The sequence below is a fragment of the Lepus europaeus genome, chromosome 10 (genome assembly GCF_033115175.1).
Source record: "Lepus europaeus isolate LE1 chromosome 10, mLepTim1.pri, whole genome shotgun sequence".
NCBI lineage: Eukaryota > Metazoa > Chordata > Mammalia > Lagomorpha > Leporidae > Lepus > Lepus europaeus.
The window spans coordinates 39,784,750-39,808,320 of NC_084836.1; the positions used below are offsets into that span (position 1 = coordinate 39,784,750).

Consider the following 23,571-nt stretch of genomic DNA (forward strand, 5'->3'; position numbering starts at 1 on the left):
TATCCACTCTGCCGGTCCAAAAAAAAAAAAAAAAAAAAAAGAAACAAAAAAAAAATACACAAATTGCATCAGAATAATGGAATACTTAAAGTTAAGACTAACAAAGTATGTGCAGGAATTAAGGATGCTCCACAGAGCTTCTTTGCCTCTTCTATGTGGGGACACAGCAAGAAGGTGCCATCAATGGAAACGTGGCCCTCACCAAACCGTGAATTGTCAATGGCATAATCTTGGGTTTCTACATCTCCAGAATCATGATAAACACGTTTCTGTTGCTGATAAGCCACGTGGTCTATGGTGTTTTGTTATAGTAGCCTGAATGGATTAATATAGTGGGCCTACACTACCATTTTCCATAAGTTACCGTAAAGATACAGTAATCAAGGGAGTGTGATGTTGGTGGGAATGTGTATACATGGATCAATAAAATAGAATGGATTCTAGAATATGGCCATAAATAAATAACAAATTGATACTCAACACTGTGCTATGGAAATTTAATGGAGAAAGGACAATCTTTTCAATGAATGAATACTCATATGTAAAACCACAAGAACCTCAATGCTACATAGTATACCCAAAATGAACACAAATGGGCCAAAGATCTCAATGTAAGACCTAAAACTACATTCCTTTAGAACAGAGTATAGAAGAAGACCTTTGAGATTTTGAGTTAGAACAAGATTTTATAGGGTAAATGTAAAAAGCAAAACCATAATAGACAATGATAATAGATTAAAATTCATTGATATTTAAACACCGGGGTCAGTATTGTGTCATAGTATGTTAAATAATTGCGTGTGTTCTTATATTCCATATTGGAGTGCTGGTTTGTATCCCAGCTGCTCTGCTTCCAATCACACTTCCTTTTAATAAACCTAGGGTGGCAGTAGAAGATGGTCCAAATACTTTGGCCCTTGCCTCCCATGTGGGAGACAAAGGGCATTCCTGGCTCTTGGCTTCAGCCTGGCACAGCCCTGGCTGTTGCAGGTGTTTGGGGTAGTAAACCAGCAGATGGACAATCCAGGGCCAGCATTGTGGTGTAACAGGGTGAGCTATGCCTGTAATGCCATCATCCCATAAGAGTGCTGGTTCAGGTCCCAGCTGCTCCAATTCCAATTCAGCTCCCTACTCATAACAGGAAAACAGCAGAAGATGGCTTGAGTCTTTGGGTCCTTGCAACAATGTTGGAGACTTGGATGGAGTATCTGGCTCCTGGCTTTGGCATGGCCCAACACTGGCCATTGCACCATTTGGGGAGTGAACTAGTGGATGGTAGATATCTGTGTGTGTGTGTGTGTCCCTAAGTCAGCATTTCAAATAAATGAATATTTATAAAAATACATATTAAGTAGTATAGGAAGAGTAGATCTGGCTGGGAATTTGGAGTACCTGAGTCCTAGTCCTGACATAATTGGTGATATTTCAGATTACCAAGCCATGCTTGAATTTTTAGATCTTGGGCAATAATTTTATTTCAGTTGCCCTATCTACAAATTTATGAGGACTCATTTGATCATCATTAGGGGAGCTTCAATCTGAAGAGTTTATTTCTTCTATAGACATTACTTTCTGGCACAAATAATGATTCAAATTAGGTTGTCTGCCTACAACACTTTAAAATAACACATTTTATTTTACTACTCTATGTTTATTGTCATGTTACCTTGGAACAGGATTTTGTACCTAATCTGCCCTATTCTTTGAGCATTCTTCCTTTTCTACTCTCTTTAAAAAAGCCACCTTGGTATAATACAGTACTAGATCCATTTGTCCCAGATCTCAGATTGCCCTCTTCCCACCAATTTGAAATGCCCTATTAATGAATAACACTGCTGATAATTGAACCATATGTTATGTGAATTTTTTAATATCAGAAGAGATCAATTAGTCTAAACACAATAATTTTATTGATAAAAATGCTGAAGCTAACAGAAATCAAGTAAATTTCAAATAGTTAGCTCAACAATTTTAAAACTAGAAACCAGACTGTTGACTTCCACATCAGTGGTTCTTCCCATAACATAATGCATTTCATGCGAAACTGATGATAATAAAAAGATAATTTGAATCAAGATGGTAGGTAAAGCATATATGGCTTTATTCCTTGCCACCCAAAATATCATAATGTCAAAAAATGTAATGCAAACAGTAAATTTTAAAAGGTGCTGGGGGAAGAAGTATGTTATTAAAGACAAATTATTTTGAAGAATTACTAGAATATATCAGACAGATAAAATCAAAGTGCTGAGTGAAAATGATGGTGATAACAACCAGGAGGAGTGTGTATTAAGCATTCAGTATGTGCCACGTACAGTGTTAAGCATTTTCATTTATAGCTTAATTCTCAAAAATACATATAAACACACAATATGCATGTAATCAGGTGTGTTCTGTTGTGAGCTGTGTTTCATTGAAAGTCATACTCAGATTGGTTGAATTGTCTGAAGGGACACAATATGAAAGTTCTGAATAGAGATCTGACTCAGGCAGTTGGACGTTTCACACTCCCTCCCTGTCCTCTAACATCAAGCCTCCTCGCTTCCAATTCTCTCTAGCCCCTATCTTCTTTCTCATACTGCGGTATACTGACCACAGAGAAAACTAAAACCCAAAGCATCCACCTATGAAGGCTAGTGCAAAATAAGGTTAAGTTCCCCCAGGGAAAGCCAGAAAAACCATAAACTCAAATATAAAAGGTACAAGAGAGTCCTGGTTCAAACACTGGACAAGTGATTGAAGAATTGAATTGGAATCACCAGGTGGATTCACTGTCTTCTCTCACTTCTCTACACTTAGGAGGAGGAGCACCTTGGGTGGCCATTTGGCTCAGCAGTCAAGCTGCCACTTGGGGTATCTGCATCCTGTATCCAGGGGTGGCTACTGGGCTTCCAGTCAACTTCTTGCTAAGGTGCACCCCAGAGGGCAGCAGATGATGGCTTATGTACTTGGGTCCCTGCCACCCACCTGGGAGACCTAGACTGAGATCCTGGCCCTTGGCTTCTACTTGACCCAACCTTGGCAAAAAGTTGTGGGTACTTGGAGAGCATACCAGTTGATAAAATAAGATCTCTCTCTTTCAAATAACATTAAAAAAAATCTTTAAAATGCTGAGAACAGCACTTATTCTTGGGTTAAACTCCCCAGTATTACCCTGCAAAATAGGATATCTAAATTTTAGTGTGGGAACTGAAATGAGAAAATAGGCTAGCAATATTTGCTGACACCTTTCAAAGGCTAGGGATGACAAATCATATCTTTACTCCTTTATGTTAAATATTCCATTTCTCAGGCACTGCACATCTAGTTCTGGAAATAGGATCTTACTTTTAAAGATTCACTTATTTGTTCATTCATCATTTGAAATGCAGACTAACAGGGAGAGATAGATTTTCCATTTGCTGGTTCATTCCGCAAATGGCTGCAATGGCCAGGGCAGGGCCAGGAGCCCAGAATCCATCCAGGTCTCCCACATGGATGTCAGGGACCCAAGTCCTTGGGCCATCTGCTGCTGCTTTCTTAGGCACATTAGCAGGAAGCTGGATCAGAAGCAGAGTAGCTAGGACTCAAATCAGCACATCAATATGGGCTGCCAGTGTTGCAAGCTGCAGCTTAACCTGCATCACAACACCAGCCCCAGAATATGCTTTTATTAAAAACTTTATCTAGGGGTTGGCATTCTGGCGTAGCAGATAAAGCCATGGCCTGCGACACTAGCATCTCATATTGGCACCAGTTTGTGTCCCAGCTGTGACATTTCTGATCCAATTCCTTGCTAATGGCCTGGGTATTTGGGCCACTGCCTACCACATGAGAGACCCAGATAAAGTTCCTGACTCCTGGCTTCCATTTGGCCTAGCCCCCAACCATTGAAGCCATTTGGGGAATGATTCAGCAGATGGAAGATCTCTTTCTCTCTTTCTCTCTATCTCTCCTTCAAGATAAATAGATAAAGCTCAAAAGAAAGAAAGAAACTATCTGGTGATAGGTTACTGGAAATTGATCATAGCAGACATAATTTAATCTAAATCTTTAAGTATAAATATTAAGCAAAACTAAAAAGAATCATCAATTCTTTGAGAATGACCACCTTTATTAAGGCATCTATCTGAAGAAAATTACACAAGAATAAACAGAATTATGTACTTTTAAAAAGTCAGGAAAAAGATCAAACTAGAAAAAACTAAGCTATTGTGATAAGAGAGGCAGTCATAAGGAGAAAATTCAAAATACAAAAGATGGAAAATGTTAATTGGAAATTTAACATAAAAATATGGTAAAATAATATTAAAATATCTGTCAAAGTAGAATTCAAGTCAAAATTAAATGTGACAAAAGGTGATATTTAATTTACAGAAAAGTTAGCAAGAAGCTGTCAGCATCCTAACCTTTGTGTACCTAGCATTATAGCTTTGCAATATATAGGTACAACATGCAATCTGCTAGTAAAAAAAAATAGTAATTTAACCACATTCTCATAGATTGGCAGCTAAGATAGACAAAGATTTGTAAACCTACTTGAGGCTTCAACACAGCATTTAGCAACCTTGAGCACACATTTATGTTTGTTTCTGTCTTCTCTAAGATTTTCAAACATCTGTGCAATATTTATCACGTAAATTCCAAAAATGTTTATTACAAATCCAAAATGAGAAATAGCAGGCAATCGTCTCTGACAATTATATAACAAAAACAAAAAAAAAAGTAAAGAACAAAATTATAATCCTCTTATAATCATTACTGTGGAAAACATTTTTTTCTTGGAAATGAGCACTTAAAACTAAATGATTATAGACTAGAAAGAAATAATTCCGTCGGTATCCAAGGAAGAAAGATAGAGCCACATGAGATTCTGCAGAAAACATAACACACACATACTCACACACATATCCCTAACCAAGCTACACATACAGCAATAATTAGGATAAAACCAAGTGTCAGTAAATAAATGTTGCATTGAAACAAAAGATATTTTGGGGTGGGGGTTTCTTGCTTGTTTTTAATGTTTCACCAAGAAAAGGAGCACCAATAAAAATAAATAACTGAAATCAGAAATAGAACACAACTATAAATAACAGAAGGCTTTTAAAAAGTATAAAGTACTATATACAACATCAGAAAAGAAATGTGAAATCTTAGATTAAATTTACATCCTAAGGCCATAGATAGAAATTCTTAAAATTGACTTGGAACTAGTAGAAAGTCAGAATATCCAATAGAAATAGAAAATAAAAAGCTAAAACCCATACCTGATGAGGTCTCAGGTCAAGATGAATCTACAAAGATTTTTTTCTTCAAAGAAAGATAGCTGCGAAGTATTTTCAGCTAGTCCAGAGCACATGTTAAAATTAATGGAAAAATAATGTTTTGCATCCAGTTAAATAAAATACTAGCTAGACTCTATTAAATAAAATGTGATGAATGATATAATAACAAAGAAAATTATTATTATAAAACTAAGTTTTTAAAGAAACTGGCTAATCATATGCCTACCCATGATTCTAAATCTTAGTAAAATGAATTTGGTGACTTAGAAACATTAAATAGCTATGAGTTATCCAATAAAGAAATCAGAAAAATAATCCTATTTACATTAACTACAGACAATTTTAAGAATAAATTTAACTGAGGAGGCTAAAGACCTATGCATTAAAAACTATAAAACACTGATGAAAGAAATTGAAGGGAAAAGTAAATGGAAACATCCCATATTCATGGATTACAATAATTGAGTGTTAAAATGTCTTTGCTAGTATTAGATCCAACATGGGAAATGGGATACACAGCAGACTCATAGAATGGCAGGCGTCCTAAACAACACTCTGGCCTCAGAATCAGCCCTTAAGGCATTTGGATCTGGCGGAAGAGCCCATGAGAGTATTTTAGGCATGGAAATCCAAGACACCATGGAAAAGGAAAAAAAAAAGAAGAAGACCTAAATGAAAGATCTCTGTGAGTGAGATCCCAGTGGAAAGAACGGGGCCATCAAAGAAGGAAGTACCTTTCTCTGAAGGGAGGAGAGAACTTCCACTTTGACTATGACCCTATCGGAATAAGATCAAAGTCAGCGAACTCTAAAGGCTTCCATAGCCCTGGCAACTCATGACTAGAGCCTAGGGAGATTACTGACGCCATAAACAAGAGTGTCAAATTGTTAAGTCAGCAACAGGAGTCACTGTGTACTTACATCCCATGTGGGATCTGTCCCTAATGTGTTGTCTAATGTGCAGTGATGCTATAACTAGTACTGAAACAGTATTTTTACACTTTGTGTTTCTGTGTGGGTACAAACTGATGTGATCTTTACTAATTATATACTGAATCGATCTTCTGTATATAAAGATAATTGGAAATGAAAAAAAAAAAAACCCTGGTGTTAAATTGGAAATGGCATAGAAAATTAATTAATTTTTTTAAAAACAATATTATGTAGGATCTCTGTCTTTAATGTGCTGTACACTGTTATTTAATGCTATAACTAGTACTCCAACAGTATTTTTTTTTCACTATGTGTTGCTATATGGCGGCAAACTGTTGAAATCGTTACCTAATATATACTAAACTGATCTTCTGTATATAAAGAGAATTGAAAATGAATCATGATGTGATTGGAAGGGGAGAGGGAGCGGGAAAGGGGAGGGTTGCGGGGGGGAGGGAAGTTTTGGGAGGGGGAAGCCATTGTAACCCATAAGCTGTACTTTGGAAATTTATATTCATTAAATAAAAGTTTAATTTAAAAAAAAACAATTGTTTAAACAAACATTTAGTAGGGGGGGGAAGCAACTTTTATAAACAAATGTCTGTTGTCTGACACTCGTGTAAATAAAATCCCAAACAATTCTATACAAAAAAAAAAAGTCTTTGCTATCCAAACTGATCTACCATTTCCATGTAATTCTCATCAAAATTCCAATGCCATTCTTCAAGGAAATAGGAAAAAAATCCTAAAATTTGTGCAGGACCACAGAGAAGACACAAAATGCCCAAAGCAATTTTGAGCAAAAAGAACAAAGCTTGAGGAATCATACCACCTGACTTCAAACTTCTTGTTCACTCCAGACTAAAAATAACCAAATATCAAGCAATAGCATAGAGACAGACACGGAGACCTGTGGAACAGACTGGAGAGCCCAGAAAAAAACCATGCATTTATCATAGGTTTTTTCAAAGATGCCAAGAATACATGAATGGTAAAAATAGTCTCTACAATGAATGATTTTGGAGAAATTAGACATCCAGATGATGAAGAATGGAGAATACCCTTATCTCATGCCACACATAGAAATCAGCCCAAATGGATTAAAGATTTAACTGTAGAACCTGATGCTGTATAGCTATTGAAATAAAACAGGAGGACAGCTCCATGACATTGTTCTGAGCTATAATTTTTGGTCTTTTTTTTTTTTTTAGTGATCCCAAATGCATAGATAGCAAAATTAAAAATAGAGAAATGGGATCATATCAAACCAAAAAGCTTTTGAGCAGCAAAGGAAACAATCAAGGAGTGAAGAAAAAAAATGTGTAAGGGCATATATTTGCAAACCAGACTTTTAATAAAGGTTTCGTATCCAAAATATATATGCAACTCTGACAACTCAATAGCAAGAAAATAAATAATGCAATTTTTAAAAATGGGCAAAGGACCTAAATAGGTATTTCTCAAAAGAAGACACAAAAGGCCAACAGACACATGAAAACAAAAATGCTCAAAATCTGTAATCAGGGAAATACAAATTAAAGTCACAATGAGATAACACTTCATACGTGTAGAGAGATTATCATTCATAAAACAATAAAGATAATAACTGTTAGAGAGGATTTAAAGAAAGGGAACCCTTGCATACTGATGGTGGGAATATAAAATGTAAAATTGGGTGGGGGTTATTAAAAAATAGAAATAGCAATGCTTCTACTAGGTACATATCCAACAGAAATAAAATCAATCTGTTGAAAAGATACCGGTACTCCCAGTTTTACTGCAATGTCAATCACAATAGCCAAGATATAGAATCAACCTGTTTATCAGATGAATGAATAAGGACAATGGATATAGACACAATGAAGCACTCTTCAGTGTTGTTAATAAAGGGAAATCGTGGCAGTTGTGACAAATGGATAGAGCTAGATTACATTCTGCTCAGTGAAATGACCCAGGCAGACAGAGACAAATACCGTATGATCTCACTTACGTATAAAAGCTTAAAAAGTTGAATTCTTAGGAGAATACAATGGTGGTTGCCAGGGAATAGGATAATAATGGGAGTGGGCGGTGGGGGTTAGGAAGATGTTGGTCAAAGGAAGAAAATTTTGTTAGATAAGAGAAATAAACTGAAGAGGTATATTGTACACGATGGCGATATTTATAACTGTATATTGAAAATCACTAGAAAAGTAGGCTGTAAGTGTCCTCACCACAAAAGCTGGTAAGTATGTGAGGCACTGACGTGTTGATTTGCTTGGTTTTGACTGGTGGACAGCATGTCTCAGTGCTTATGTTGTACCTAATAAGTGTGTGCAATTTTCTGATCAATAAATAAAACTTAAGTTAGGTCTTTAAATTTTAACCTATTCCCTCAGTTAAATTATGTGGAAATATCTTTGCAAGGTTTCATTTTGCACAAAAATTGATTACTGATAATCTTGAAAACATAGATGAAAATTTTAAAAGGTTGTTTTAAATGTAGAAAGATATCTGAAGCATAGGTCTGGAATTCATATTTACTCCAGAAAATGCTCAATTATTAGTTTTGTTTGTATTTATAAAATAACATACTCTAGTTGGGTTTTTATAATTTTTAAACTATTCAGTATTTCATATAACTGTACTTATAGCTAAATAACTACTTCATTAGTTACTATTTGTTATGCAAATGCAGAAAATTACTAAACAGTTTTCTTCCCTCTGTAGTCCTAAAATTTAGTTTATGAAAGAAATATCAATAGAAATCTGCCCTAGGAAATCTAAAATAATGAGAAAAGACTCATTACTGTATGATTTTTACTTGAGAATTTAGATCACTTTTCTACTTCCTGATGGTAATCACATTCAACAAAATACGTGCACTGCTAACCCTAACAATTCCTGCAAATAGCAATCTTCACTTTGCCTTTTAATCATCTTTTAAAGATGTAGGTTGCACAACAATGTCTTTACCCTAAAATTCCCAAAGTAACTAAGAACTTGGATGACAGCATGATGTAGTGGTGATGAGGTTAAAAAAAAAAAAAAAGGAAACATACTATTAAGTAGCTTCATTGCAAAATAATATATCAAAGTGTCAGTTTAGATAAAAATATTCATCCATTTTCTAGTATAGGATGCATTTGAAGACAGAAGTAAAATTTGTAGTTTCTTTGTAACAAACTCTCTGAGAACACATCACTTGATTGGTTGTCTCTCCAGCAATTTTCTGATAGTCTTTCTCTGCCAATTTCCTGAGCATTATGAAAAGGGGAATTGGGATTTACTGATAATAATCACTAGGAAAAAAAAATCCTAGTTGCCACACACATAAGTGAAATCACTACCAATATAAAAGGTAGGGTCTTTTTTTTTTAATACTAAGCTAAGGAAATAATAAAACTGACAATTTTTTGTGCCTTGTATTTTAACATAAATAATATTTGACTAACTTTTATTGAGAGATCATTTGATCCATCAGTTATAGAAGGAAAAGCAAAATACTCAGATTTCAATTGAAAATTAAAGCTCTAAGAAATATGTTCTGTTCTTTTGTCTAACTGCATCTAAAATTATTTGGAGTCATAGATAAAGTGTAAATAAGGAACAGTGTGGACATGCAAGTTGGTTGCTGGTGGTATGTTATGAAGTTATCATATTGTTAATCTGTACATGCTAGTTTTATTTTATGCCTACAGCCATATAATAAGCCAGTGTACTTCAATACCTAACAAACACATGTTTATTTTCTAAGAAACCCAAGAAAAAATTGTCTGCATATAAAATGTTGTAGTCAGACTATATACTTAAAAATGCCTCCCCCAGGGGCAGGCATTTGGCACAGCAGTTCAGATACCTGTACCCCATATCAGAGTGTCCAAGTCTGCGTTCCAGCTCTGCTTCCAACTCTAGGGTCCTGCTAATGCAAACCCCACGAAATAACAGGCAGTGATTCAAGTGGTTGGGTCCCTGCCACCCATGTGGGAGACCTGGATTGAGTTGCTGGCTGCTGGTTTCAGCCTGTCTCAGCCCTGGCGATTGTAGACACTTGAGGGGTGAACCAGCAGATGAGAAATCGCTGCCTCTCTTCCTCTCTCTGTCTCACTGCCTTTCAAAAAATAAAAATTGAAATATGAAATAAAATGTCTTTCCAAGACAGCTTCAAAAAATTACTTCCCTTAAAGTTTTCATGAGTGCTAAAATGAACTCTGATCTACCTTCAAGTCATACTCATTGGTTCTTATTGCTCACTTGTTGAAGACTTAATTTGGTCATTGTTAAAATGATGGAGTGCAATCCTAACTTAAATCCTCATTTTGTAAGACTTCATATTTTGTAAGAAATCTGTACCTTGTCAAATAGAAATTAACATAGTACCAAGGTTAATAAGAATGCAAATACTTAAATAAATGTAATAATAAAATTTAATTCAATACGATCAGTACTATTCAACAATTTTATGTGTCACAGCTGCCAAGATTGTACATTGGAAACCATAGTTTGTACAAAAATGAATAGGAAACAGGAGCTCTGGTGTTTAGCCTGTAAGATGGAGTTAATATTCAGCTTCTTTCAGACATGCAAGAACAGATTGCGGTTTGGCCAAGTCTAATTCCTCCTTGTCCCTCCAAACACAAGCAAGTCAGATGTTTGTTTACATGGATGCTGTCAAGGATGGAAGCAAGAAAAAATGAAGGAAACTAATTGCACTCTGACTAGGAATAAGACAATACAGTAGGTAGCTATCATGAAGTAAAGACATCATACAAGATTAAATGGAAAAGTAAGGCTACAAATAAAAGATATCATGTCTAATAAGGAGAAAGAAATAAAAGCTCACGCCAAAAAAGTGAAACTTGACATCACCACGTCTCAGGTGATGGTAGGCAAATGAAACTTCAGCATTAGCTCAGGGAAACAAAATTAGATGAGTTGTAACACAAGGGAAAGAGGGAAAAACCAAATGCTGGCTGTAGTTCTTAGACAATCTTAGAACACATTACTCATTCCAGTCGCATAACGGCAATTGTTTAACAAACAACGTGGTATCTTAAGGTTTGCCTACCTAAAGATCTGTTTATTGAGTAAGTAATCACTTTCAAATGAAATAGGTATCTTCCATTTCTGAGACTCTTAGCAAGTATAGCTTTCCAATTTGTAGTATAAATTGTTCCCTTGATTGCAATGTTTTTGGTGAATGTTTTGAGCAGTCTAGCTCAGGATTTTTTCATTATATAAATGCATCATTTAAAATTTTTTTGTATTGTCACATTTCTCCTGTTTTGTAATGCACTTCAATGTTGTCCTAAATCCCATGAAGAAAAGTTCATGAAATGTTTGAAAATAAATATGGAGTTGAATATTTTACCCATGTAATAAGTACACTTTTAAAAAATTTGAACACATTAAACTGAGCCTGTCCTTCCTTGAATTAAACAGTTAGTCTGCATTTAAGGAACATCCCATGTTGTTTGTGGATCAAAACAGAGGTGACTGTCGGATGAGTAGAATACACTAATTGTCTTGTCTCATTAGCAACTTGCAGGTTGGCAGAATTTCCCTTCATATCACATTAATCAAAGTATGGTGCAGTATTGACCATTTGTTTTATTTTGTTGGTACACAGCTGTCTGTGTTTTCAGCTTCTAATCTAAGCCTATGCCTTTTCTTGCCATATTCTGCTCTAATCTGTTGTACGGTACTGGGTTTTGTAACTAAGTATTCTTTGGCAGTTTTTAGATACATCATTTGGCTAGCAATGAACCAATGCTTGGTGTACAGCCTTTAAAACGCACTCTCAATAGTGACTGCTACGGTACTGTGCTGGTTACACTACTTATGGCTAGATGCAGTTATTTATAGCTGTTGGGCTTAAACTTTGATCCAGTGTAAGATAATGTCTTCTAAAATGAAGATATTTTGTCACTTTAACAAAGAAAATTTGAGTTGTGTAATTCCCTTCCTATAACTTTATTTTTCCTCTTCAAACATTGCCATTAACAAAACAGAAAGTGAGAACTTACAGGAACAAAGGGTTGGAGAAAGGACAATGCAGATGTCATATGTGGGTCACACTTGCCAGGCACTTCAGATTAAAATCTAAATTATACTTAAATTCTCATTTATTTTTTAACAATAACTGTATCAAGTCAGCGTTATTACATTGTATAGTTCCCAAGTCTCTCTGACATTCAGGCCTCTCCCTATATTCTCCAGCTGTTTGGTGCAGTGAGGAAACATTTTACATAATCACTTATTGACCTCAGATTAAGCAATCTTGTATGGACAGAGAAAGAATCAATCAGAAAAAAAATGCCATCCTCTTATTATCTCCTTTTAACATGATTCTGTGTTCAGGGTTCTTCCACCTTGTTATTCCTGGTACTTATTAAATCTGTTTGCATCATTTATTCATAGACCAGGCAACAGCCACAATTATTTGCCAAGCACTGCATGGTACTGTATTCACCAACGTATCCTTTTCTGCCTGCCAGGCATTCTGTGGAGATTCTCATCTTACAAAGCTGTGCATCCACTGTGAGTACTGACTCTTCTTCCACCCACCTGTGCGTTAAAGCTGCCCATGCTGTACCATGCCTACTGCCAACTTCTACTCTAAGCTCCCACCATCTCTTGCCAGTAGCACTAAAGCAGGATACTGGATACACCTTTGGTCCACTATAATTAGTAGTCCAAACAACATTCTTAGTGATGTTTGTAAAACATGAATCAGATCACATCTTCTGCCGAATGCTTTCCAATAGTTCCCAGTAGCCATGATGCCAGCGTCAAACTCTCTTATAAAACCATTGTACAAAATCTGGTCCCTATTTGCATCTAGAACATTGTCTCCCTTCTAGTGGGGTACTGTGGTTGATGTTCTCCAGCTTGTGAGAAGTAACTGAACTTTGCAAGCCAGTGCCATCATACTGGTAGCTTCAAGTCAGCCATGGTAGAGGTATTTTCACTAGAGAAATCAGTAGATATTTGTTATAAATCGGGAGGGGGAGTTGTCTTTAATCTGTTTTTATTTGCTTTTTGTCTGTTTGTTTTAGAGAACTGTTAATCTTACCAACAGACCACTGTTTCTATCTCTCTCTACCTCAATGACAATCTTCTACTTATAATGCCTCGTCTAACCTTTTAGGCTTGCTCCCCTCACTTGAGGGCCTCTGCCTGCTATTCTCTTTGTGTAGAAGCTCTTCCCCTGGACTTTGATACAGCTGATTCCTTCTCAACATTCAAGTCTCAACAAGAGAATTTTCTTGATGATCACTCTATGCTAGTCCAGTTTCTTTATCACATCAGCCTCATCCTTGAAAGTTAGAATAATACCTTTATTGTCCTTTATAGTCTTTAAGATTTATTTTTATTTGAAAGGCACAGTCATGGCGGGGGAGGGGAGAGGGAAAGGGAGAGGGAGAGGTAGAGGGGGGTGGATTTTCCATCCACTTGTTCACTCCCCAAATGGCTACAATGGCCAGGGCTGGGCCAGACCAAAACTAGGTGCCAGGAGCTTCCTCTGAGTCTCCCACATGGGTACAGGGGCCAAAGCACTTGGGCCATCTTCTGCTACTTTTCCAAGTACATTAGCAGGGAGCTGGGTGGAATTGGAGCAGCCAGGACTTGAACCAGTGTCCAATGGTGCTGTAGACAGTGGCTTTACCTGCTACGCCACAATGCCAGCCCCAGAACAATGCCTTTCAAGACATGTGCTCTCGTATCAGTTAGCTTGCATTTGGTGGCACATGAGAGAATACCAAATAAAGTGTCTATTGGTCTCACAGTAAAGAATATGGGCTGGTACAACAATGACATCAAGGGCTAGATCCCTTCCTCTTCCTGCTTTGCCATCCACATGGCAGTCATCGTCATGGTCACAATTCTAGGCACTTTAAAGCATTGTAACTTTTGTTAAAGGGAGAAGAGGAATGTTGCAAGGATGATGAAGACAAATGCCAAAAGTTTGTCCCTTTTTAATGCCTCTGAAAGCCATACCCAGTGACTTTTTACTTAAAACAACTTGACTAAATTGCAATAGAGTCTGAAAAGAGAAGTATGCTCATTTTTCAGCTTTGGTAGAAGATGACGACAAGGGATAAAAGGGTTGTGGGTGACTTCATGATAGATAATTTATATTTTTTTGCCATGGTGATCAATAAATTTTTGTGGAATTAGTGGACAGTAACTTTGACTGAGCCAGCTCCATCTTCATCCAAGTTCCAGCTTCTGAGGAGTCCTGGGTCAAGCTGCACAGTCTATCAACAGAATTAACTCATTAAAGATGATAAAGATGATAATTGGAGTATTCCAGATTACTGGAACCTCATCCCACTTAAATTCCAGTATTTTCAAATGGCCAGGTTTTGTTGTTGCTTTTGTTTTGTTCATAATGTTCCACTTATTTTGCAGGAAGTCTTTCTAACATTTGTCACCTTTCTTTAGGCAATTGATGATATTATTTTGAATGATCCAGTGTAATCAATAGGAATATATGGATTATAATAGGTGTTGAGGCTTTGGGCAGTATTTTGACTATTTGCCCCAGCTCACAGTGGTATATGTTGTTATATCTAAAAGCTGAGTGAATTTTATTGTTTTATTTCTAATCCCTTTCCAGTGGCAGGATGGAGGGATAAACGTGAGCATGCGCACTGGAGACAAACACAGCCAGTCTTCAATCCTGGCCCAACCATTCATTAGTTATACAGCTCTCGGCCAAATTATTCATTTTTCTGTTTTTTGGTTCTCTTTAGTGGCACAGTAAAAATACCAGTGATCTCTTAATAATAGAATTAATTAATAAGAGGCTTTTATAAGATGATTGAAGTAGGGCAAATAAACACTGAATAAATGGTGGCCATTGACTCACATTGTTATAGTTCATGTGTTAAACACTCAGAAACTTGTAAGTGCATTTGTGACCCATTCCTGCATCAGAAGCATCTGAGATGACAACTAAAAAGCAGATATTAATATTTCACCTTAGCCTCTTTTTTAGAAGTCTCACTTTAAATAGCCTAGGAATCAGTTTTTATGTTGACTACAATTTAAGAACCTCAGACATGGATTTGTTGATCAGATTAGGTTTATGTCTGTTACAACCTTGAAGCACAATGAATCCTGGGAATGACTTTAAGTATAAGGAGTACCGAGTCACATCTCAAATGTAGCCTAGATTCTAGAGTTATATCTCAGCTCCCTCACTGGCTAGCACTTGGAGAAGTGATCTTTAATCCTGTGGCTCCCAGTTCCCTCTTCCATAAAATGGGGATAATAAAGAACCTGCCCCATCATGCTATTTAGAGGAATAAAATGTTAGAACAGTGACTTAATAAATACAATGGCAGTAATTAGTACTACAAGTAACTGTTATTAACTTCCCGGGATGTATCTTGAGCCTCTCTATGAATGATTCTCAACATGAACATACGTTATAATTACTGGGGAGGCTTCCATGCCCGGCCATACCCCCATCAACAATTTCAGAAATATATCTGAAGAAGGTGTAGGCATCTGTGTTTCTCAGTGCTCTCAGGTGATCCAATGGGCAGCCAGTGCTGGGACCCACCCCACTTTATTATTTAAGAGTGCTTTGGGTGATTCTGAGGATCATTACATGCTACCTGAAAAAGGTTCCCGATAACTCAAATAGGGTTAATCTCTATCAAGGCACGGAAGATTAAGAGCTGAGCCTCTGACCAAAAAATCCTGCAGAGCACTGATCTGTTATAAAAGGACTGAATGTTGAAGAAAAAGCTGCTAAGAGTGAAGCTGTGATTGAAATAAAAATAACAGGCACAGGGTTTAGAATCACTCAGCCCTGGGCTCCAAATCCAGATTTCCTACTAGTTAGCAGGTTACTTGAACTCTCCATAAGACTCAATTTTGTCATTTGCAAAATGTGGATATTTATCATCATATAGGGTTTTTATAATAGGTTAAAAGATGTAAAGCTCTTAGTATACTGTGACCTAATGTGATAGTCTCGTTGTGCCCTCCAAAATGGAAGTTGAAATTTAATTTGTCATTGTAACAGTATTAACAGATGGAACCTATAGGGGGTGCTTAGCTCCCGAGGGTGCTACCCTCGAATGGATTAACTCCTTTAACATGGGAGTTGGTTAGTCACCCAGGGAGGGTTTTATTATCAAAGAGCTCCGTGTCCCACATGCTTGTTTGCTTTTCTGCCATGTTTATGTAGTATGAAGTCCCCACCAGTCGTCGGCGCCATGTTTTTTAACTTTCCAGTTTCTGTAACTGTCAGAAATAAATTTCTTTTCCTTATTAATTATCCAGTGGTGTTCCTTCAGAGCAGTGAAAAATGAATAGCAGAAAATTGATACTGAGAAGTGGAGCTGTTGCTATTGAAAAAAAGCTCTGAAAACGTAGAAGTGGCTTTGGAACTGCATAATGGGCAGAGGCTGGAAGAGTCTGGAGGAGCGGGCTGGAGGAGCCCGGATTGCTCTGAATGAAGGAGACGTTGGGTTCTGGTGAGGTCTCAGAAAATGACAAAATGGGGACAAGTCTGGAACTTCTCAGAAATTACTTATGTAGTTGTGTTGAGAACGTTGATAGAAATATGAACAGTAAACACCATTCTGATGAAATCACCCATGGAAATGAGGAACAGGGCATTAGAAACTGGACCACAGACCATCCTTGTATGTACTTGCAAAGAACTTGGCAGAATTATGTCCATATCCTAGGGCCTTCTGGAATGAATGTACAGTTTAACAGTGATGAACTAGAGTATCTGGCAAAAGAAATTTATCTTAGTGCAGAGTATGCATGCTTCTATGTAGCTACTTTCATCTCTGTGCAGATACAAAAGCAAATGAATGACTTAAAGATAGAACTTTAAAAGAGAATGGTACCATTTGGAAAACTTGCAGCCTGACCACCTGAAGAGTGAATAAAACATGCTTGGAGAGAATACCTAAAGTGTGGCTGAGTAATTATTTACGAAAGAGATTGGTATGGCTGTAGGAGTCAAATGCATTTCAAAGATCTTTGAACCACCCTTCTCCATCGTAGACCAAGAACCGCGGGAAGGTAGAGGTTAGTGGACAGGCCCAAAATGCCTCCCACAGGCTTGCTGCCCTCTTACGATATGAAGTGTGTTTGGTGATGCCAAAACAGTATCAGGCTGTGTAACTTATAAAGAGAAGGAGTTTATTTCTGACAGTTCTCAAGCCTGGGGAGTCCAAGATGAAAAGGTTGCATCTGCCGTGGGTCTTGTTGCTGCAGCCTGACACACTGGAGGGCAAGACATGGCAGGTGGACATGTGGGAGAGAAGATGGGGGGCAGCGATGTTCAACATTATCTGTTGTTGTCACAAAAAATTAGAAAGAAAGGAAGCAGGAGAGTGGGAACGAAGTGTTGCTGTATTCTTGGAAACATATCTATGAAATCTGTTTATGTATTAATTTTAAAAGGTCATTAGAAATCTGTTTTCATAGCTTATAGGAGTGGGAAATAATGGAGTAGGTCGCATGAGAGAGGGTGAGGGTGCCGAGTGTAATACACAAGGATTTGCCTCACAAAGTGGGTACAAGTATTCATTGGAGAGTGGCAGATAAAATGAAGAGTAGGTCTTGCTTTCAAGGTGTTTGTCTCGAAGCCACCCCAGTCCTTAGCTAATAATCCTTCTCATCTGAGCTGTTGGTAAACACAGACTACTAATTTAGTGATCCAACTTGGTTTTGTTCTGGATCCTGGTTCCATAGGGTTCTGGTACAGAGCCAAAGAGAATCAGAATTCTGTTTAAAACACTAGTCCCCTGTCCATATATCATCTACCACCTCTTTGTTTCTAAGAGCAGCCAAGCCTGGGTCGGAGAAAGCTGATCTCCCCTACTTTTGGTTTTTAGACTCCCTTTAGGTTTTCTCGCCTGCCGTTTCCTTGACCTCATGCGGCAATTCCCTCGGTGGTTCACAAAGATGGTTCACGCTCCAGTCGGCCCTGCTCCAGTGCAGCATTGCTCTGCAGAGAGACCTGTGAGGCCAGCAGATCTGAGTCTGTTGTCCTTGCAACCAGGAAACAGACACTAGTTTCCCTTCTTTCAGACACTCGCAACTCTTTCAGACACTCGCAACTGACAGTTGGTTCTATTAGAACCTTCTTCCCTTAGTTGATAGAAGGGAAATGAAAAAAAAACTTATATATGTCCCTATTAATGACTTAACAACTGTCCTTGAGTTTTCTCTCGTCTCCCAGGTACCTCTTGTAATGACTGAAGAATGCCTATGGTGTAATGTAGCAGGGTCAGCCGAGCTTTTAATGCGTCCTAATGGAGATGTATCTGGCTTCCTTGATAGCTCTTTGTTGAATAATATTTTTATTTTCATGCTCAGATGCTCATCTGCAAGCTGTGAAGGAACTTGATGAGTGGATCCCACGCTTCTATACTTTTAATTAATTGATCTGCAAACACAGGATGGTTCAAAAAAATTCACACAATTCCCTTGTGCAGCCTTCACCAAGGCCCACCATTCTAAAATGGGAGTGGCTGTTAACATTAATCAGTTCCATCAATGAACTTTTTCCAGTAATTCTGAGATTCCTAGGGGAATCCCATTCAGTAGCCTCTTATACGCTCTATCAAAGGACACTACAGAGAACAGGATTCCTGGAATGCTGGAGATGAAAGCAATCTGAATGGTCATCTGTGCAGTCTTCTCTTTCTGGGATCTGTGATCCCTTTGAGCATACACTTCAGAGCAGATTCCTGGGTCTTGTCCTCAGACCACCAGCACCAGCATCCCTCACTGTGGGAAGAGGTTAGGAAACTGTGTGCCAGTGAGCTCTCCCGGGAGAATGTGGAGCATATTCATGGTTTAAAAGCATTGATCCGTAGTAGGAATCCTCAACTGTGGCTGCAGATTAGAATCACACCAGGGAATTTCAGAGCATCCAGCTACCGCAGTGCTGTAGCATCATATGATGGACTTCAGAAAACCCATGTCCAACCCCACCTTGTCCAAATCACATCAGAATCCATGGGGTGCAACTGACCCCATGGTGAGTCTGTGGTTTTTAAAACTCCCCAGGTATTTCCAATATCCAGCCAAGGTCGACAACCGCTGTTCTAGATTCTGCTTTTAATGCATTCGGAGTGGTCCTCAGGCACTGATAATTTTTAAATGCACTCCAGATAACTTCAACATACCACATAAGTTGAGAACTGTGGAATGCTCAGATTAGTGTCATTTTCTTTCCTTTTTAATATTTGTTTACTTGAAAGGCAGAGTGACAGAGGGGGAGATACAGAGAGCTTCCAATCACTGGTTTACTCCCCAAATGGCTGAAATGGCTAGGGCAGGGCCAGACTGAAGAGCCAAGAACTCCATCCGGGTCTCCCACGTGGGTGGCATGGAACCAAGCACTAGGGCCATCTTCTGCTGATTTTCCAGACACGTCAGCAGGGATGGATCAGAAGCAGAGCAGCCAGGACTAGAACCGGCCCTATGACACGGAATGCTTTCATCACAGGCTGCAGCTTAGGCGGCTGCACTGCACTCCTGGCTCTGGTGTCATTTTTATTGTTTCTGCACTTTCCCCATTATTAGACATCCATGGAACAGTATTTTGTATTTTATTCACACCACATGGCTACTTTACCATTCATCTGTGCGCTCCCTCAAGCCTGGGAGTTCCATGAGCACAAGACTAAGTGCTGCCCCCACTGCTGCTGTGTTTCCTGTGCATAGCACAATGCCTAACACTGCTGAATGAATGAATGAGCAGCATCCCAGCAATACAGATGGATGGAGCAAGCCATAGAGACATAGAGTTATGTGCTAGGTCCATGGCCCAAGTGTAGGATGGGCAGCAGAGGGTGTCCTGACCTGAGAAGAGGTTGACTGTTAAGGGTCTTACTTAAAAGTCTAAGTGGTTGGAACTCCACCACCTAAGGCTGGGGAAGGTAAGAAGCTTTTATGTGCAGGGTAGTAATAATTAGATGTATTTATTCAGGACAGTTACTCTGGAAGCAGAATGGAAGATGGACCAGAACAGACAAGACTAATTTAAGGATGAATTAAATTAGTAGGTGAGAAATTATGCAGCATTCCCTGAAATAATAAAGTGAAAGGGCTCCATTCAGAAAGCATTTTTGAGATAAAATATACATCCCTTGCCCACAAACCACATGCAGTGGTGGGTGGTGTATAGGATAAAAGATGATGCTGTGGTCTAGCTTTGAAGGCAGGCTGGGGGTAGAGAGACACTGTTGCGAATTTTGAGTATAGGAAGAGAAGAGCTAGTTTCCAGGTAAAAATCAATAATGAGCTCAGTTCTAAACATGTTGAGAGTTCTGTGCACCTGTGGGCATCTGCTAGAGTGTTTTATGCAGTTAGAAATGCATAAAATCTCAGCTTGATATCTGATTGATTATGGATGCAACCAGTATTGCCCACTTGACTATGTTGACTTCCGGTTTATGTACTTAAAGAAAAATTTTGGAAACTGGTGGTGTTAAATTAATTTCTTAGGGGCTAGCGCTGTGGCTTAGTGGGTAAAGCCACGCCTGCAGTGCCAGCATCCCATATGGGTGCAGGTTCAAGTCCCGCCGGCTCCACTTCTGATCCAGCTCTCTGCTATGGCCAGGGAAAGCAGTGCAAGATAGCCTAAGTCCTTGGGCTCCTGTACTCACGTGGGAGACCCTAAAGAAGCTTCTGGCTTTGGATTGTCACAGCTCTGGCCATTGCAGCCATTTGAGGAGTGAACTAGCAGATGGAAGACCTCTCTCTCTCTCTGCCTCTGACTGTAACTCTGCCTTTCAAATAAATAAATAAAACTTTAAAAACTAAACTGATTTTGTGATTTATGTTACTTTAGGCTATCATTGGCAATCAAAATAATACTTCAGTCACTTTCTGGTTATTTACTTTGATTAGATACATACACCTATGCTAACCTCACCTGGATTCTGAAGTGATAGCAGTTTTATTATAAATGGCTGTGCTACTATATTCCTTTCTCATTAAACCATGGGTTAAGAAAGGAAGCCTATCTTATTCTTTATTAAGCTCAGTGCCATGTGTAATAGGGCCTCAAATTATTGAATAGATGGACAGTTGCATGCATGAATAAATGGATGGATGAGTGGATTGATGAGTGGATGGGTGTCCGCTTGCATGGATGCTTTCAGAATCATATGACAAGAATATGGGATACTTTCTAGAACTAGCCACCTAAGAATGAAGAAATTTGCATCCTGTCATTCCATGTATACATAGGTGACTTCGCCGAATCCACTGACTGTGGCAGCAGGGATAGAAAAATTTACCCTAAGTATTTATTAAATGGCCTTTCTTTACGTCATTTTCTTTTGGCAATGTCAAATAACCCAGGAATTTTTAAGTTTATGGCTATAAAAGACATTATGTTCCTTGATAATATTAACCTTTGATATTGTCCAGTAAAAGAGGCAATTATGTCAGTTGTTACTGAAAACTCATTTGCTTGGTACTGTTTTAGAAATTGAGAGCTACATATGTATACATGGTCAGGTTTTTGTTTTAAGAAGATAACTTTGAGGCATGGAAAGCCAAGAAACCATGGAAAAGAAAAAAAAAAAAGAAGACCTAAATGAAAGATCTCTGGGAGTGAGATCCCAGTGGAAAGAACGGGGCCATCAAAGAAGGAGGTACCTTTCTCTGAAGGGAGGAGAGAACTTCCACTTTGACTATGACCCTATCGGAATAAGATCGAAGTCGGCGAACCCTAAAGGCTTCCATAGCCCTGGCAACTCATGACTAGAGCCTAGGGAAATTTTGGAAGGGGGAAGCCATTGTAACCCATAAGCTGTACTTTGGAAATTTATATTCATTAAATAAAAGTTTAATTTAAAAAAAAAGAAAAAGAACAAAGCAATCACATTGTCCCATTTCAAAACTTAATACCCAGATAAAGATCTTATGATATTGGCACAAAAATAGATCAAATGAACCAAATTAAATGTCTAGAAATAAACCCTTATGTTTATAAATTAATTATTTTTGACAAGGATGCCACCTGAACAATGTGATAAAAACAGTAAAAAAAAAAAAAAAAAGAAGATAACTTTGTACACCCTAAGAGTAGGCAGGAGGAGAATAAATGATTCCAGTTAGAGGCAAGATAATGAGGGCCTATAATAATGTAATGACAGAAAACTGGAGGAGTGCATTAATTAATTCCCTTATCCATCAAATATTTATTAACTGTATCAAACCGAACACTGGGGAATACATTGGTGACCAAACCCAACAATTATCTACTCAATAGCCAAGTTGAGGAGATACACATCAATCAAATTATTATACTAATACACGTAACACTGAGGCTGTGAAAACTGTAATATGGGAAATGTCAAACTGGAAAAAAAAAATCTCAGAAAACTGACAGAACTAGTTTGATCATTGGGGTATTGGAATAAAAGGTAGACATGTTTCCTGATCTTCTTGCATGAATAGATTTGCAAGTTGATCTGTGTGACAGAAATAACATGTGTGCAAAGCCATTAAGGAGGATGCATTAAGTAACAAATTGTGTGGAAAAGATTCAGGTGACCTTTACCAAAAGATGAAATCAACAAGGTATGAATTATAAAGCCTTATTTTGAAATTAATTCCACTTGGTTTTTCAATAGGAATAATGTCTCCACTCAATTGGAATAATGATACTTCACTGATGAGAGTTTATTTTAGGTCTCTTCATTTTTTTTTTTTATTCAGATGTTGCAAGAGCAATTGAATTATTGGAAAAACTACAGGAATCTGGAGAAGTACCCGTGCACAAGCTACAATCCCTCAAAAAAGTGCTTCAGAGTGAGTTTTGTACAGCTATTCGAGAGGTATGATACTGAGATTTTGATAAGTACGCAGCCATATGTCTTACTTTTAAAAATAATTACAGGTGTTTTCCACACAAACAGTTGAAACAATTAAGATTGGAATTGCATTTTAACTTTGTGTCCTTAGCTCTTTGGACAGATTAAGAATTTAGCAGGCTAAATTATGTGTAAATTAAACCCACCCAGGATTTATACATGCATATTAAAAATGTGAATCTTTGGATACCAATGAAGGGGTTGCCTCAGCCGGTGACTGTTGCCTACAGTCTAAACTATTTAATGGTCGCATGAAGCTGCCTAGAATTTCAGGTACAAATAATCATGATTAGCAGAGGCTGGGTTTTCCTAGAACACTCAACAAAGTCTTTCACAGGTCAGTCTGAAAGAGTAACCTCCAACTGACTAGAGTTACAGTTATACAGTTATCCCAATAATTATTAGTAGTACAATAATAAAAAAAAATCTCAACAGGCCTGCATTCCTTTCCAGCAAATCTTTGTAATGCTTGCTTGGCTAATGATCTCAAAAAGAGCAAGATGAAACAAGTCT

At 37.9% G+C, this 23,571-nt stretch overlaps 1 protein-coding gene across 1 annotated transcript in view; it reads left to right on the top strand.

Annotated features, from left to right (window-relative positions):
• The window catches only part of LIN7A (lin-7 homolog A, crumbs cell polarity complex component), a 167,487-nt gene that overhangs the window by 42,275 nt on the left and 101,641 nt on the right, over positions 1-23,571 (top strand). The window contains exon 2 of the mRNA XM_062203159.1: positions 22,904-23,022. Within this exon, the coding sequence (XP_062059143.1) occupies positions 22,904-23,022 (119 nt within the window). The remainder of the gene's footprint in view (positions 1-22,903; positions 23,023-23,571) is intronic.